At 38.9% G+C, this 17,257-nt stretch overlaps 1 protein-coding gene across 2 annotated transcripts in view; it reads right to left on the bottom strand.

The window, feature by feature from the left end:
- The window catches only part of TM9SF3 (transmembrane 9 superfamily member 3), a 46,936-nt gene extending 29,932 nt beyond the window's left edge, over nucleotides 1-17,004 (bottom strand). Inside the window, exons 1-3 of one of the 2 annotated variants that reach the window (XM_027667259.1) lie at nucleotides 16,890-17,004; nucleotides 8,666-8,861; nucleotides 3,494-3,616 (exon numbers count right to left, since the gene is read on the bottom strand). In XM_027667259.1, the coding sequence (XP_027523060.1) occupies nucleotides 3,494-3,616; nucleotides 8,666-8,861; nucleotides 16,890-16,967 (397 nt within the window). In that variant the 5' untranslated portion in view covers nucleotides 16,968-17,004. Of the gene's footprint in view, nucleotides 1-3,493; nucleotides 3,617-8,665; nucleotides 8,862-16,569; nucleotides 16,687-16,889 lie in introns of those variants that run through there. The other variant, XM_027667261.1, reaches the window with a different exon arrangement.
- Between the last annotated feature and the right edge of the window lie 253 nt (nucleotides 17,005-17,257).

The raw sequence follows: 17,257 nt of genomic DNA, 5'->3' as shown, positions 1-17,257 counted from the left end.
TGGTGAGGCACTGGAACAAATTCCCCAGGGAAGTTGTGGATGCCCAATCCCTGGAAGTGTTCAAGGTCACGTTGGATGGAGCTCTGAGCAACCTGATCTAGTGAAAGGTGTCCCTGCCTATGGCAGTGGGGTTGAAACTAGATGATCTTTATGGTCCTATCCAACTCAAATCACTCTGTGGTTAAGTTCTTCATTTTCAGTAAGCTAATGCAAAATGTCTCATCTACTACAGAAAAATTCCAGAGACTGTACTATGCTGGAGAGAAAAAAAAAAAAGTCTAGCAGTCACCAAGTTCACAGGCTACAAGTGTCACCTTTGATATCAAGACCATCATACCAAAGATCACATAGAAGATGTACAAGATGGAAACTCACAGTAAAAGCAGCACTCAAGATATACAGAGGTGGGTGGAATGGGAGAACAAGTAGGTGAAGGATATGGAACAGGCTATCACAAAGCAGTAGGTATATGAAGGAATGGCACTTGTGCATCACCTGTGTTTTTTAATTTGCAAGGTGGTGTTTTTCTGTCATGTTTTTTACTCATGCTCATCTGTCAGGATTGCCTTGTATATGCCATCCACACGGCACAAGTGCCAGTTTGTACCTATGCCATACAGCCCAGCACCTGGAATACCATCTGGGCCCACGGTATTATCCAAAACCATGGCAATGTAGACCTCTAAATTACCTAAAAGGACATTCTGATCAATCACTCCCTGAAGGAGTGAACTAACACAGTGTTTCATATACTTAGGGAATGTCCCGAAACAGTCAAGCCTTGTCTCTCCACTGTGGGACAGCAACTCAGGAAAAAACACAAAACAGAATCATTTTATCTGAATGCACTTAGTAAAAGATATTTTTCTTTAGTATCTCTATCTGCCACCACTTTATGTGCCACTAGGCAAGTCTATCCAACACACCCAAAACCAGCAGCAAAATGGCACAGCCACGTGTACAGTATCACTCATGCCACATTCATAGCAGAAATATTTACAATAAAAACTGTGCAATGAGTAGCAAGTCTCAGTGCCACAATTATTGCAGATAAGCCATACTCACAGTTTTCTAAACTGTACTTGGAACACAAAGATCCAAAAGAGTCATTCAGACTTGCAGATAAACACTTTTAATGAGTTCAGGTGCATCCATTCCTTTCTCAGCCCCCCATCAAGAACTGAACAATTTTTCTGAATAAAAAACTGGCTAATATTGATTGACCAACTGATAGTTCTGCTAGCTCTACCTAACCCTCACAGGCAGACCAAAATTGTCAGCACTGCTTGCTTTCACACCTGATATCAGATTACATCCTTGCATAATATTACCAATACTTACGATGCTGCAGTCAATCTATTACATGTCAGAGCTTGAGGTCCTCCTTCCCAACAACTACCACAACCAGCCTCTTAATATCTTACAAAGATGATACCTAGATTCTACATGTTTGTTAGCTGATTTCTTGGGCATACAAAGCATACTACTGAAAAACATCAAAAATACTGGAATCACAGGAAAACAGATTTTTTAGCTGAGAGCATAAAATTTAGTCAATGTATAGAAGATTTAGTAAGTAGATTTGTTCTTTGGCATTTGAGGTGATAAAACATGACCAGAAAAATCAATCCTAAAAAAGAAAGCCACACAGGATTCCAAAGAATTTAGCTTAGCATCCATCATCCTTTGGCAATCCAAAGCCTACATGCCTGCCACTAGCCTAGAAAAATCATTCACTGATCTATTGCTGAAAAGCCAAAAACCTAAAAAATATTGCAGCAACAACTGTCACTCATACATGCTTTTAAAAAGCCTACCAGCAATTACACAAGTAGTTCAGTAAAGGCCACGTACAGCAATTCAGGTCTACTCCAAGCCCTGCCACAGACCTGCTACACAAAATAAGTAAATCAGCTGAAATGAATAAAATCAATATAAAAGTACTTCTCTTGTCAAGCAAAAATATTCACATTAAAACACAAAACAACAACAAAAAACCCAACAACAAAACCAAACCAACAAATAAAACCAACCAACCAACCAAAAAAGAACCTTCCTGACTACCAGATAAATAATAAATAAATAAACCTATAAAATTATGTTTCTGTTTGGGGCTCATGTTCATTTGTTCATTAGACAGATACCTTCTAGAACCAATTAAAATTATAAGAGCTAAAAAAAAAAGTCCCCTTTGTCAGAAAGAATGAACGATGGGTAGCATTATTCATCCTATCAAAGGACTTTTCTCACACAGCTTGAACCGTATTTTTGTAGGTGTTGCAGGATTTTGTTTATTTTGGGCTGGTTTACCTCTTTCATTGATCACAGACAACAAAGACCTTACCTTAACAAAACATTTTTCATTTCCTTTCAGTTTATAACTACAACTGGGAGATTAGGGCTTGGCAAGTTTGACTGCTATCAATGCAAAGTGCAATCTGCAGAGCACTCTTTACTAGGAATATGATTACAAGTTACAAAGGAGTAACAAAACACAGAGACCTTAGGAGACAATGGCATTAAGGATACACACATTTTTATTCAAGACACAAGTACTTCTAAGCCCAGATTAATAATACTCAGCACAAGTAATTTTAAGAATTGTAAAAAAACAAGTAAAATAAAACTCCTTCATGTAAACACAAACTACACATGCAAAACTGTAAAAGCCACTAAACTACCATGAAAGTAAACCAAATAGTTCTTGTGTTAGCAGTAAAGAAAAGTAGCAGCAAAATAAAGTTTAAACTCTGAAATAGTTTTATAGCAGTTGCTATTCATGAACACAATAACATGGACCTTACATGTAGCTTATCTAATTAAAACTCAAACATTTTAAAGAATTTAACCCTAAGAACTTGCTATTATTAAATCAGTGCTCAAGAAACAAAACAGGTTTTCATTGTTTTTGTAATTCATTAGTATAAGCCATCCTACTGATTTTTCAATGCAAAAATCTCTCAATTTATTTCAAAGAATCATAGAATATGCAGAGTTGGAAGGGACTCATCAGGATCATTGAGTCCCTGCACAGGATGATCCATGAATCACACCGTGTGCCTGAGAGCATTGTCCAAATGCTTTTTGAGCTCTTGTCAGGCTTGGTGCTGTGACCACTTCCCTAAGGAGCCTGTTCCAGTGCTCAACCACCATCTGGGTGAAAACCTTTTCCTGATATCCAACCTAACCTGACTCCCTCCTCTGACTCAGTTCCATGTCACTTCCTTGAGTCCTGTCACTGGTCATGAGAGTGAAGAGATCAGCACCCGCCCCTCCACTGCCCCTCATGAGGATGCTGAAGACCACAAGGAGGTCTGACCTCAGTCTCCTCTTCTCTAGGCTGTATTATTTGGTTTTACATTCTTGTGAACTTGGTTTACATGTATGTTTTACATTCTTGTAACAAAGCTTAGTCATTAAATGACTCCACGAAACCCACTAGTACAGTACTCAGGTAGGTGTAATCTAGTTATTTATACATAATATCACTCACCCCATATTGGCAAGTCATCAATATACATCTGGTACCAATAGTGATTTTTGATAGCATACACAAATGCATCTCTTCTTCCTTTGTCCAAGTCAACTTCACAGTAAGTAGTCTGCATTACATCGTCTGCAAAAAATTAAAAGCACAGTTAAAGATTTATTAATGAGCTGGTTCAAAGCAAAGGCAAACCAAGCAAATGGAGGAATGGACACTGATGAAGCCTTCAAGCCATTTTGGCTATCCTCAAGTAGGTAACAAAAAAGGACATTTAAAAAGGAACCATTAAAGCAATTACATGATTGTTTTCATAAATCTACTCTTCCATATGCAGAAGCTTCCCACAGATTGGACATGAAAAGGTTTTAAAGTATCCTTTTGCTACTTCACCCACACTAAATTAAGATTCATTAGCTCATGGAAGATTTATCCAGATAGATCATGAGACCTCTTCTACTTTAACAAGAGGTATAAAATTATTAACAAATACCTAAGACTTTGTACAATATTATCTATTTTACTATAATAACTCCCACTATTTTGAAAATAAAATAAATCCACCTCTTTGAGTCAGAAAGCTATTCTTCCCCATCTACAATTCATAAGTCATTCTTTCAAATCCCAGTTTCCTTCCCTAATATTTCCTTCTAAAGTGAAAAAAAGACACGTTTACAAGAATTCAGGCAGCAACAGATTTAGAGACAAGTCCCCTCTCATGTACATCTCAGTAAAGTTTTCTTCACTCTGCAAATAGTGAAACACAGTGAATGTAAAGAATTCCAGCTTCCCCTCAGCTCTTTTTGTCATCACTGGAATTGAAGACTCATTTCTGGTAGGTAAAATACCAAAGGACATCACAGAGATAGTACAATCAAATCTGGATCAAGTATGTTACAAGTTACTCCAGGGCACATACACAAACCCCCAGCAGCATCATTAGAAACAATCTCATTCAATTCTCACGAAACACAGGCATGACATAACATGTGGTATAGGATGTCACCCTCAGCCACACTACACAGGTACAGTTCCTCTCACCTCCCCCTAAAACAAGTGAATGAAGACAAGTGCTCCTTTCACCAGCCACTGGGAATGCTGAAGCTGTCATTTAGTTACAGGACAGGATTAGATGGTTAAGCTTAAATCCACTGTGTTAAATGATTAAACGAAAGAAGCTTAGAACAGCATTCAGGGGCTGGGGAACCTGATGTCTACTTCATTATAGCTTTACGAGATCAAAAGTTTTGCATATGTTAGAGTTCTCAGCAGGGTGTGTATCCAAGAGGAATGTGAAGTTAAAGGTATGTTTTGTGTTGTGTCTACATCAGGGATGCCAAAGAGGTAACATGTGCTATGTAATACAGCTTCAATAACGTCTTGTAGCTCATTAAGCAAATTTTTAAAAAGCATGAAAGCATGACTCATTAAAAAAGTGTGCTTAGCCAAATTTCAAATTTCCTATGAACAGAGATCAATGGGGTTTTATTCCAACATGTAAACCATACAAAACCTCATTATATCTGACCACCTCCTGGTACAACACTGAACATCATCCCGAATGGCTGCCATTCAAGAGGTGTTGCAGAAGGAAGTCTGGGCAAAGAGTTCTCCATTAGAAGTATGGTCATTTAGTAACACTTCTGAACAAGTATAAAATTCAAGTATGTCAAAAAATCCTTTTTCTCTTTAAGTTAACCTTGTCTAAATGGCATTGTATGGCAATATCAAAAATTAATTTTCCAACTGAAGTCACTACGATACTAATGTTCAATACATTTAATAATTTACTAGGTCTCAGGTGTAACAGAGGATGTCAATCCAAATACTTGAATAAAGAACCTGACATATTAATTAAAGATCATTATTACCCTAGATTTAGCTTGACAAGTAAATTAAGATAGCTTAAAGTTATATTACAATGTATGTTAATAATTCATTACTTTATTCACACAGATATTTATACAGATTTGACTCCTGTGATAAAAGAACAACATAATTCATACTGTAACAGAAGGAAAATCCAGCTATCTTGTAACATTGCAGGTATCCTTTCATAGGACACATATTTTTAAATACAAAAAGAAACACTGATTTATGGGTTCTTGAATATACTGTAGTTTTGCCCCACCAGTCAGTACTATGAGAATTCAAGTGCTAACTTCCACTCTCAGAAGAACACATTTTTGCAGAACCATAATTTTTTTATTCTAGTTCAAGAATACAGGCAACACCCAGTGATTCAACTGCCAGTTTTACTTACACAGTTTAGTATTTCAGTTAGTAACAGCTGCAGCCTAAATAATTCTTTGAATATGATGAACAACATGCAGCTTCACGCTTATTGCTGTACAGCCAAACCATGTCGAGAATGGAACTGGTTTTTATTGCAGAAGTTATTTTATTAGAACAATTCCAATTCACCTTTAGTCACTCTAAAGGATAAAATCCTAGAAGTATAAAATTCAAATCTAATTTTATTTTGTAAACTCATACAACACTCATTTAAAGAGAAAAAAAAGCCTGTAATTGTTAGTCTTGCCATAATCCCAAACACACATAAGGTTACCTGTTAACTTAGAACTCAGATATGATTCACACATTTACGAAGAAAATCCGTACATGTTTATTATTGAATGGGACTTGAGCAGCTCTTAATTTACTTCAGTTGCAGGTTTTAGATACTCAACACTCCTTGAAGCAATATTTTATTCTAAAGACCCTGTGAATCTATTGGTACCAAAACATAAGCATCTAGCCATTAAAAAAACCAACAAGAACAAAAAACAACTGAAAAACCCAACCTGCAAAAACACCACCAGTTCTGTTTCTGTTTAATTGCAGCAACATTTGGACCACTGGTGGTGCAGAGATCAGAGCATGTATCAATGACACTGAGATAAAACTCATCCATTACAAAAAAAATATTTTAATTTCACTGACATTATTTAGTTACAATTATTAAAAAAAAAAAAAGTGAACACAGCTTCAGCAAAGAACAAGGTCTACCATTAAAGAGTCACCAAAGAACTGAGCTACCATCACATTTTAACAACCAAACTGGAAAAGAATTCTTTATACAAATGCTAAATTTTAAGGGCTGGTCTATGAAATCTAAATTTTCCAACACGCACTGGATATAAATTGTATTGATTTTATGACAGCTTTTAAGCCTGTAAAAAAAAATTAATCAATCTCACACCACAACCCTACTCTATTTTTTTACTTCAAAAACCTGTATATCAAGGTAATTTAGATTTCACGAATTTTACATAATTTTATATTAAATAACTACTAATAACTACTGTTAAAATTCATTTATACGTGTTACTCTGAAATTTGAAAAAAAAGAAAATTTTAATACTTTTAACAGCAGATGACTCCATTCAGATTTCATTTCACAGACCAATGCTAGAAATGCAGAAGCTGTTGGATGCCAGCTAACAGCAAACAGATTATGGTCTTCATCTTTTATCCAGAGGACACAGATTGTAAGGGAAAAAAGCCAGAAGTGCACATGTACAGCTTCACAGATCACATACACACACTTGGTAATCAACCAGCTACCACGTACCATCTGCTTTATAGAAAACATCTGAACATCTGACCAGCAGCCACTTTGGCTGGGAGTTAAATTCACTGCAGGCCCAATACAGATTATCAACCTATACTGAGCACCAAGGTGTTAATAATTAAATTTTTTTAAAAATTCCGTGAATGGGATACATTGTAGAAGTAAACATTAACTCACAAACCTAGTCTTTTCAATTTGGTGCTGCACCTAGAGATTACACTTATCACAGGAATAAAACAATCTCTTTGTAAAGTTGGGGCAACTAAAGGAAGTAAAAATTACACATCAAACTGGCTGCAAAAACAAGTATTTATAATATTCTGATAATAGAAGTTTTATTGTGTTGAACTGCTGCCAGTTTTCTTCTCTGTTCTTTCCACGTTGTGTTTCTGAGCATATTCTATGAGGTTGGACAGCAAAACTATTTCTCTTATATTGAGTAAAATTTTCAGCATGCTACAAGGTGTTACAAACCAGTAATGGGACTATTTTCCAGTGTTTCTGTAGGTGGTGTTCCTTCCTTAAAAGGAAAGATTCAACCCCCAACTCCTTTAATGCAGAGATGCTATCCTTTGTGCAACTTTAAAAATTATAAAGAATTCATGGTATTAATGACCTTTCTAAAAATCTTCTATTCCACTTAATCTTATATTCCACTTTTGTTATCCTACTGATAACAAAACCATCATCAAGTCTCTTATTTTGCAGATGTCCTGTTTTGGATAAAACTTTTACAACTTACAGAAACTAAATCCCATCTGATCGTAAATGCTCAGACAAGAAATATATGCTTAAGTTCTCCATCCAGTTAAGCACTAGTGATGTAATGAAGTGCAGTGTTCTAGGAAAAAAAGATACATATACAGAGAAACACAAATTGAATGAAATTTATAAATGTTAAAATTCAACAGAGACAAAAAGAATCTGTTATTATTTGAAGTTCCGCAACTACCAGTTAAAGATATCTGAGAGGACACACAGAGAGAAATTATGCCCCTAATACCAAGATATGTATTTGCAAAAGAAGTTAAATGTCTTCTCTGGAACAGTATGGAAAGATGGAGAGGGCAGGAAACAACAGGAAAACAAACAGACCAGCTTCATCCTGACTGGCATATGATGAGTTAGGGTCAATGCTATAAAGATGTTTGTCAAAGGTATTTTAAACTAGACAGTGACCAGAAGGATACAATAATTAACTTTGTGTTAAGGTAGAATTTTGAGATGTTGAGCCCTTGCTACTCCTTTGCAATTGCAGAGAGTCTGCAAGTACTCAATATCAGAGGAAAAATGACATCTTCAGAATTAATAATTCCATAATTCCAGCAAATATTTAAACACTCAAACGCAAAAAAGCTTAGTTGTACTTTTTAAAATGTAATCAGTTACTTCAGAGGCACGTATCTGCTGCAAGCATTTTCCTTCAAGGGCATGCAGATGAAACCTTCACTGTAAACTCAAAAGCCAATCGCTGTAGACAACCTTGCAGGGTACAAGATACACTCAGTTGCTAGCAGCAACAAATTCTCAGTTCTTCTACTTAAAACCCCCAAGTTTTAAGGGTTCATGTATATTTTAAGTGACTAAAGGCACTGTGAATTGCTTACCTTTAAATTTGATGTCAAGACCACTAAATTCCAATTCAACTCCTTGAAGTGCTTCCCCTAGGGTTTCATGGTAATGGCTGATGCTTTTTTTTGATCCCACGCAGAAGGGAAGAGAGAAGTATTTGTATGTTTCTTGGCGATTGTGGTAGGGCCCTACAGTATTCATCCATAAAACAACTTCCTCTTTATCTTGGTACTGAAAGATAAAGTTATTGAGTTAGATGAGAATCTGAGCAGAATAAAAATGTTCAAGAAGCTCTCATTCATGTTAACTAGCAGAGCAGGATTGTTGAATCACAGGCAACAGTTACATATAAAGACAATTGAGCATTTTTGTCTTTCGAGTGAGAGGGATTCCAGGTAAGATTTTCAGCCTGCTTTCTAACAAAAAAAAAAAGCTTAGTTGATTATATAGTTTCTTAGAGTCTATCACTGAAGTATCAAAGAGAGAAGCAGAAGATGTAGAGAGCAGAAGTAGAGAAAAGTGGAAGTCTCAAAAATAAATAAGCTTTTACAAATTTTGTGGAAACACATCAGTTCAAAGCAAAATTCTGCTTATCTCCACTGAGAAAAAGGAAATATCAAATTAATGTCTTGTTATACAAGATCTCAGCAAAGAAATTAGGTAATCTACCCATGGTGACATGTATACTGTATTTTCCTAAAATGCAGCTTCCTTTCATTTTACTAATGGTATAAATTGCATTCAAAATTCCCAGAAGACCGCAACGCCTCACAGGAGGCACTAAAATTAAACTGCTGCATACCTACAGTAGCCAAGAGGCAAAGAAGTCAGACAGAAGAACTGTATTTTGATGCATTTTCAACATTCTCACAATGAAAAAAACAGAACAGCAAGCAGTCTGGTGGCTGCCATGAAATTCTTTCTGGGAACATTCACTCTTCACTTTCCACAGCTACTTTTAGCCAGAAAAATTTATTCCTTGTCTAAGAGCCAGTAATTTTTTTCAAGCCCTTATTACTTCTGAACAAAAGTATTTAAAGCCATTAATCTACCAATATTCAAATACTGCACAAATTCAGGAGAATTAAGTGATCTAAAATAATTACTTGCACTATATCTGTGTGCATCTGGATGAGGTATCAGATTTGCTGATAACTACAAAAAGTCTCTCAGCCAACACAACTTCTTCACCTACTATAACTTCAACAGAATAGGAGGGACAGTGATATAACTTTTAAGGCAAAACCCCTAATTATAACTTTATATACATGAAAGCACAACCACCATATAGGTTCTGATGTTTTTAAGTACAGAAGAATAAAGTACTATTTTAAGACGAAACCACAGACACAGAACACATTGGAGAAGCAAAGAAAGTCAAATGTTAATTAGCTGTAACTATTTCATAGTGTACAACTGAAATACTGAATACAGTTATGCATCTCCCTTTTTAACAAATGAACAAAGGTTCTTCAACTCCATCTATTCTGAATAACCACAGCTGTATCACGAGGTTAACTCAGAAATAATTAGGTACACGTGGAATGCAACAAATTCTTCAGATGAGGTGTTTAAAAGTTTAACTCAAGGATTTAAACAAACATGCTTTGGAAAATAATTTAATCCCTTTAAACTAACACATTATCTCATCTTTTTTGTTTACAAATATGTACAAGGGTCATTCCAGCCGCTTATGTGAGTGATTTCCAACAAGAAACTTAAAATCTTACCTATTTCATTCTGAGCTGCAGCAGAGACCAAACACTTATCAGTTTCTCAAACCTGCCCACCAGCAGAGCACACATGACAGAACACTTCTGACAGATAGAATGTCAAAGAACGATCAAAGAAAGAGTAAACAACACAGCAAGAGAAAGTAGACATTCCTCCTCTCTTCCAGCAACCAGAAAGGTTATACTAGTGCAGCACAGTTATCCAAAGAAAGTTGGGAAAGAAAGAAAGGAAAAAAAAAGAAAAATCACAGTTCCAACTCCCTCAGCCACAGCAGCAGATAGTGGAATCTGCACTTCAAATCTGCCTCTAGCTCCTGCCAAGGTAGCACGGGACAAGTTGGTCCATATCTCTTCCTAGACTGTTATGTCTAGCATGTCTTCTGTTTCTTCCTCTAACAGCTGCAGAACATATTTCCAGCCCTTCCTCAAAATGGTCTGAACTTGTCAAGAGCCCACTTTAGCACTACTCCTTATAACGAACAGCTTACAGTGAGCTCAGCTATGTCTCTGTTCAACCTTCAGTAATAGAATATGACAACATCCTTAGGTCTGTGAGTTCTTCTTTGACAGTGCCTGAATAAAGAAAGCATTGACCACTGCTATACTTAGCTGCTCGTTTCTGACCTGCTTCACACTGAGCTGGGATCTCTGCATTTTTGGAACTATAACAGAAGTGACAGAAGTGGCAGAAACCAACAGAATAAGAACATACTAGTCAAAACCTTACTACGTTTTCTGATCTAATAATGTAACTACATTGTAATTGCAACATCTGCAATAACAAAATTTGTCTTTGCTTGTCTCTTATCTGCATGATGCTTAGCCCTCCTTCGGGACTTACAAGTTTTTCCCACAATGACTCCAAGATGCCACCATCCTACTCCGGAGAGAAAAGGGACCAAATCAAACATAAGTAAAGAATTCAGTCTGCATTTATTACTTCCTCCATTCTCCCCCCCCCCCCCCCCCCCCCCCCCACAGGACAAGAGAAATCTGTCCAGGACTGCTACATAAACAAACACAGCCCCTCAGCCAGCCCAGGTTACACCTCACTCTAAGCAGTCCTTAGTCACAGCAATTTGCAGTCCATCAGGTGCTCCCAGTGGGCTCCCCAAATCAAGGGGGCTGTTGTAAGTAAACCAGCTTAAGCAACTTCAGCCTAAATTTGGGGGTGGTGTCTAGTAAAAACTCAAGCAGATTGTTTTCTCCCTAAATATTTGGGGTTTGCTCATTCTCAATTATAAAGATGAGCTTTCACATTTAAACACGTTTCCCTGTCATGACATATCTCATTCTTATATTCTTAGCCTAGCAGTAGGGTAATTTGGTGGCAAGAACACAGTGCTATTAAAGAGTTCCAGTTTGTGGTGGTTTGGGTTTTTTGGTTGTTTAGGTTTATTTTTCATTATTTCCTTCATAATATCAAAACATCTACAACAAATAACAGTGTCAACAAAAAGGAAAACTCTTATTTAGGCAAGACAAAGAGCTAGAGTATCTTGTAGGACTTTACTGTCACCCCTATATGAGGACTTCTAGGTTGAGAGAAGGCTTACATACAACACAGCTTTCAGCAAAAGGTCACACTACGAGAGAGAGAATATAAAATAAGCTGAGATGAACACAGTAAATGACAAGACAAAGAAGGTCAACAAACAAGATGCTGCAATCTGTACTGGGTTTTAACTCAGCAAGCTCTTCTGGTTTCGGTTCATATAAAAGGATAATATAGAGCATATAGCTCAGAGATCCTAATTATATTCATAGACACAAGCATTTAACAACTTGGTCATAGTGCCACAATTCAGAGTTCACCAATTCCACGTATGAGAGAAGACTACAAAACACAGTTTTATTTATATTCCACTTACAGTAATTTACGAAAAAAGGTAGTACTCGTTCTGTAAGTTTTCCATATTTTTCTGCACTAAGCCTAGTATCAGCTCAGTACTTTCAGTAACTATATGGAGTATATAATGATCTCTTTATAGGGGCAGCCTGAAAAGACTCAGCAGCAACACAAGTTACCTACCATACAGCTGTTACAACCTGATTAAGGGGAGATAAACCTTCAGAAACTTTTTTCTGTAATTGCCAACCAGGTGGTGAAGGACTAACCTGCACCTCAAGTGCAACTACGTATCAGCTACAACCCTCATCACAGCTGGGGACATCTGTTCCAAAGCAGCACAATATGGTCATGCTGCCTGTACAGAGTGCTGGGCTGTAGAGCTGTTGTGCATGTGCAAGCTAAAAATCACGTCCATCCCATCTGTAGTGCTGCCTTGTTGCCTGAATAGATGGGTCTACTCTAGTCCCCTGCAGAACATTAAATTTGTATAAAGCTTGTGCTGTCTGACCTGGCCAAGTGTGGATTTCTTCCATGCAATGCAACTACTGAAAAACTGGGGGTATGCACCACTTTGAGGCTTAATACAATTTCCATGTATCTATACGGTTTAAAAACTATTCCACCGTAGCAATACTGAAACTGCCTTCAGCATAGTACATACATCTTCCTTTCCTGTTACCTAATAGGGCACTCGTGATGTGGAAAGCAACTTTTCGTTCTCTTTGCACAACTGTAGAAATTAGCATGGTAACTCTAGAAATAAACTATTTATTCTACAAAACAATTAAGGCTAGATTAAGTCAGTATAAAAAAGGTTGCAGACAAGGATATGAGACTGTCAAGTTGTTGATGTTCTTTAAACCAAAAAAAGATGGAGACAGGGAGAGGATTACAACTGCCAAATCTTACGTGATGATTCAGCAAAATAAATTCAAATCGAGACAGTTTCTTTCAGAAAGTATGCAATTTTATTCCTTTTCTCAAATTGCAGTTTGGAATGAGGCTTTCCAAAATGTACATCTTTCAGGGAGGGAAAAAAAAAGGAACAACATTATCTGTTACTGGCAGAGCAAAGCTGTAAAAGCAGGACAGTAAATACAAGGGGTAGCAAGCAAGACTCAACTGGTGAGTAGCATCCCAGGCTTCTAGCCCCCAGATACTCTATCAAGCACTGTCATAGCACTCAATGCTTGCAGCTTACATCCATAGCCTATTAAACTGTGGATTTCAGCCTCATGCTCTCCTTTGGACAAAGTAGGTTATTTCTAGTAACACTTCTTCATTTCTCTCTGAATTGTAGGCCTCACCAAAATGAGGGTAGAACTGTACCAGCAGCACAGTCTGAACTACTGTACAAGCAGTACTTTTACTGTTACACTCCCCAGATGCACAAGATTGCTCAGGCACACCACGTCCTGATTCCACAACATTTATTTCACCTCTTCAGAATGGAAACAAGAGAGCTTCAAAGAGGAATGAGGCTGCTCATCTGCACACAACTTCATATGCAAATAAGTCTTTTGCGTGCACTGAAATATTTTCCACAGTGGTTCTCTAACTGACAATTCTCAGATACTATACAAAGCTCCTAATTTTATATATTAATTTTAAACAAGCCTTACAGGCTCAGAGCTTTAATATACTTCATTGATGTGTAGGTCAAACAAAAATGCTTTTCTCAAACATAATAAGTTAGGAACTTTGCTACATGGTATAGGCTGGGGTTTATTTTTCAATGTTTGTCATGTGTTTCCATGCTTACAAAAGCACTGACAATTAAACTGAAGCAATTAAAATTTAAATGCTACCTACTCCTTAGACCATCCCCCGCAACAAAACCCCCAGGATATTTCAGAATGCTTTTATGGTTTGTCTGTTTCATCATCAACTCCACCAAGTCTAGCAAGAGAAGATGTGAAAGCAAACCAGGCAGGAGCCCACCAGCCCTGTTTCTGCAGGATCAGCATACACTGTTATAAGATCACCAGCACCCCATTGATACTATCACTTCCAAAAATAAAAGGACAACTGTCAAAAAATGGTGCAATACAGGCAATGAGCAAGTGTATGACATGCCCTGAAGCATGACAATAAGTTAAAGTATCAGTAGACAAGTTTTCAGTTAGTTTCTGATGTATTGCTCTGTTCTGGTCTGCAGTTACACTACTGTACTGCCTTTTGACAAAGGAGATTTTAAATGCTGTGTGGAACTCCAATTTCTCTTCACTCATTACTGATTTTTAAATACTCATTTATCTTATAATTGTATTTACACTATTATTCCTTCAAAGAAATGTAGACGTGATTTTTAAAGAAGTAATTCAAATTTAAGATAAAGGATTTAGCTCTTGGTTCAATGACACTATCCACACCTGCCACCTCCAGAAACTATAGTACTTATAGACCTAGAGCTTTGTGCAGAGTCCTCTCACAATTACCTTTTACAATATTTGCTTAGAAGTCCTACAATTATAAAATAAAGGCGACATATAAAACATTAAAAGCCAATTTACATTAATACAAAAATACATATTATAGCACACATCTGTATTATTTCATAAATATTGTACACTATTACATATTGTAGCAGCAGCAACCACATTAAAAATACTAACCAGCTAACACAGGGCATTAAACACCTAAGACAGCACTTGTGTATGCCCAGCAGGCTCAGTACTGATAAGGTCCTGTACATCAGCAGCTAAAAGTAAACTGTGGCAAGATGCACTGACACACCTTCACCAGACAGCCCAAGTGCCTGTGCACAAGAAGCCACACACTGAAGAGTTAATAAGGAAACAGCAGCACATGTGGATATGTATTCCCACAATAGGTCTCCAGTCTTAAACTTAGTGAAAATTTACGCTTTGAGGTTACCAAATCCTAAATTTCCCCTCCACTCCTCGAAAAGTGAGTAGAGCCTCCAAAATGTAATAAAGCACCTTGATTATAGAAAACTTAATCTTCCAAATATAATCATATTTAAAACTGAAATTCATTAAAATGCAGTATTTAAGGTATATTTCCTTCAGGTTCTTAATCTCAAAATCAGCATACTACTACAAAACTCTGTTCATGCTTCATTCATGCTGCTAATGCTTCCACTCCAATCTCCCATAGAACATTAAAGCATCAAAATATCTAAGCAAGGAGACAGCCTTCTAAAAAAGGTAACTGTCTTTCTACATCAACTATTCCTAACTTATCACATGACATTAATAAACTGGTCACTACGCAAACAAGAATACTAAACCAAAAGACAGTTATCATCTTGCATATTTGAGTAATTTAGACAGAAAAAAGCGACAAGCCCTTAAAAGGAATTTGTGATTTCCACTGGTAGTTGTTTAGGTAATCATTCAGAAGACTTAAGAACCATCAGAAACCACTTTTGAAGGGAGACTTCAAAACCAAATAAATTCAATGACAGCATTATGATTTTTTGTTCCCCCAGAACATTACCAATATTAATAATGAATAATCCCTCAAGTAAACCAGCCTTTAAAATAAACACAGTGCTATACTGAAAACCATCTCACCTCAGCGGAAAACTAACTCTGCAGTCTCAGCAACAAAACTGGGACCTAAGCTTGTTCAAAGAATATCTGCTCCTTGAAAGTACTCAATATTAGCTTAACTTTTCTGTCATTAACTGGAACACTGATAAATTCTTTCTCTTTAAAAAAAATAAAGACAATCGTACACAGTTTTCAATTCCTCAAAAATCCCTGTAATAGGGCAACTAATTAATTACTGCTTATACAAAAGCTATCAATACCGTTAATCTTAGTAAGCTTACCACAGCACATCTAGAGAAAGCTGTGCTAAGGAACTGAGGAAGTGCTCGCCAGCCAGGCTGCTCAGGAGCACTGAAAGTCCTGACAGCCAGACAGACACTGTTTTATCACAGCCACACTCTTAACACACTCCACTTGGAGCAAATGAGGATGGTTTTTGGCAAAGTCTCGTTCCAAAATCACGTCTCAGCTCATCACAGAGACTTCCACCCTCCCACACCGAAAGCCATGGGAAATAACACTGACGTAAAACCAGAAACCGATGAAGCCCTTCCTAGAGATTCTTTTCGGGTTATACTGCAAGCACTTTATCAAAAACTATCCTCACCCCAGTAGGTGAGCGCTCAAGTCAGCAGTATCACCATTTTCCTGAAGGGTCCGTGTCAGTGTCCCCATTCTGCCCTCACTTCCCAGCCCATTCCCAGCTATCCGCCCCTCTCCCAAGGCGAGCTGTCCCCTGCAGCGTGTTCCCTGTCACAGCGGGGCTGTGCTCTGTAGTGAGAGCAAACATCCTCCCGGGAGGAGCAAACAGCGCTCTCCAAACAAAGCCCGCGTACCTGCCGGGGCGTTTATCTCTCCCGGAAAAGGTGGGACACCGCGCCCGGCCGCACAAGGATGTGCAAACCGGATCAGGGAGCCCGGCGGCCCTGTCCCGAGCGCCCCGCTCACGCGAACCGGCGAGCGGGGCCCGACCCCGCGCAACCCTCCCCGCCCGAGCGGCGCAGGGGGCTCGGAGGGAGCCCCGCGGGGCGGGACCCGCCCGCTCCTCCCGCGGCCGCGGCCCGTCGCCCCCCATCCCGCCCGCCGAGCCGCGCTTCCCGGGCGGCGGGGCCGCGGCCCGAGGGCCGCTCCCGGGGGAAGCCGGGCGCCGCCTCACCGTGTGCTCGTGCTCGTCGGCGCGGGCGCGCAGCGGCAGGAGCGGCAGGAGCAGCAGGAGCAGCCCCGGCGCCGCCATCTCGGGCCTCGGCGTCCCCAGCAGGCCCCGCCGCGGCACCGGCCCGCGCCCGCCGCCGACGACACTTCCGCCCCGCCCGCCACGTCACCCGCCCGCCCGCCGGAACCGCGGGGGCGCTACGGGAGCCCGGGAGCGCCGAGCGCTGCGGCCGCCGCCGGGGAGGGGCCGCGGGCGGGCACAGAGCGCCGTGCACCCTGGGCGGCGGGGGCACCGCGGCCTCCAGCGTGAGCGCAGTCTGTTCTTACCCGGTGTAATTACGCCTGATAAAATCGTGACATTTTGATCGATGA

Source organism: Corapipo altera, unplaced genomic scaffold, assembly GCF_003945725.1.
Source record: "Corapipo altera isolate COAL_440 unplaced genomic scaffold, ASM394572v1 327, whole genome shotgun sequence".
NCBI lineage: Eukaryota > Metazoa > Chordata > Aves > Passeriformes > Pipridae > Corapipo > Corapipo altera.
The sequence above is the reverse complement of the archived record's forward strand: the minus strand, read 5'-3'. Positions and strand labels throughout refer to the sequence as shown.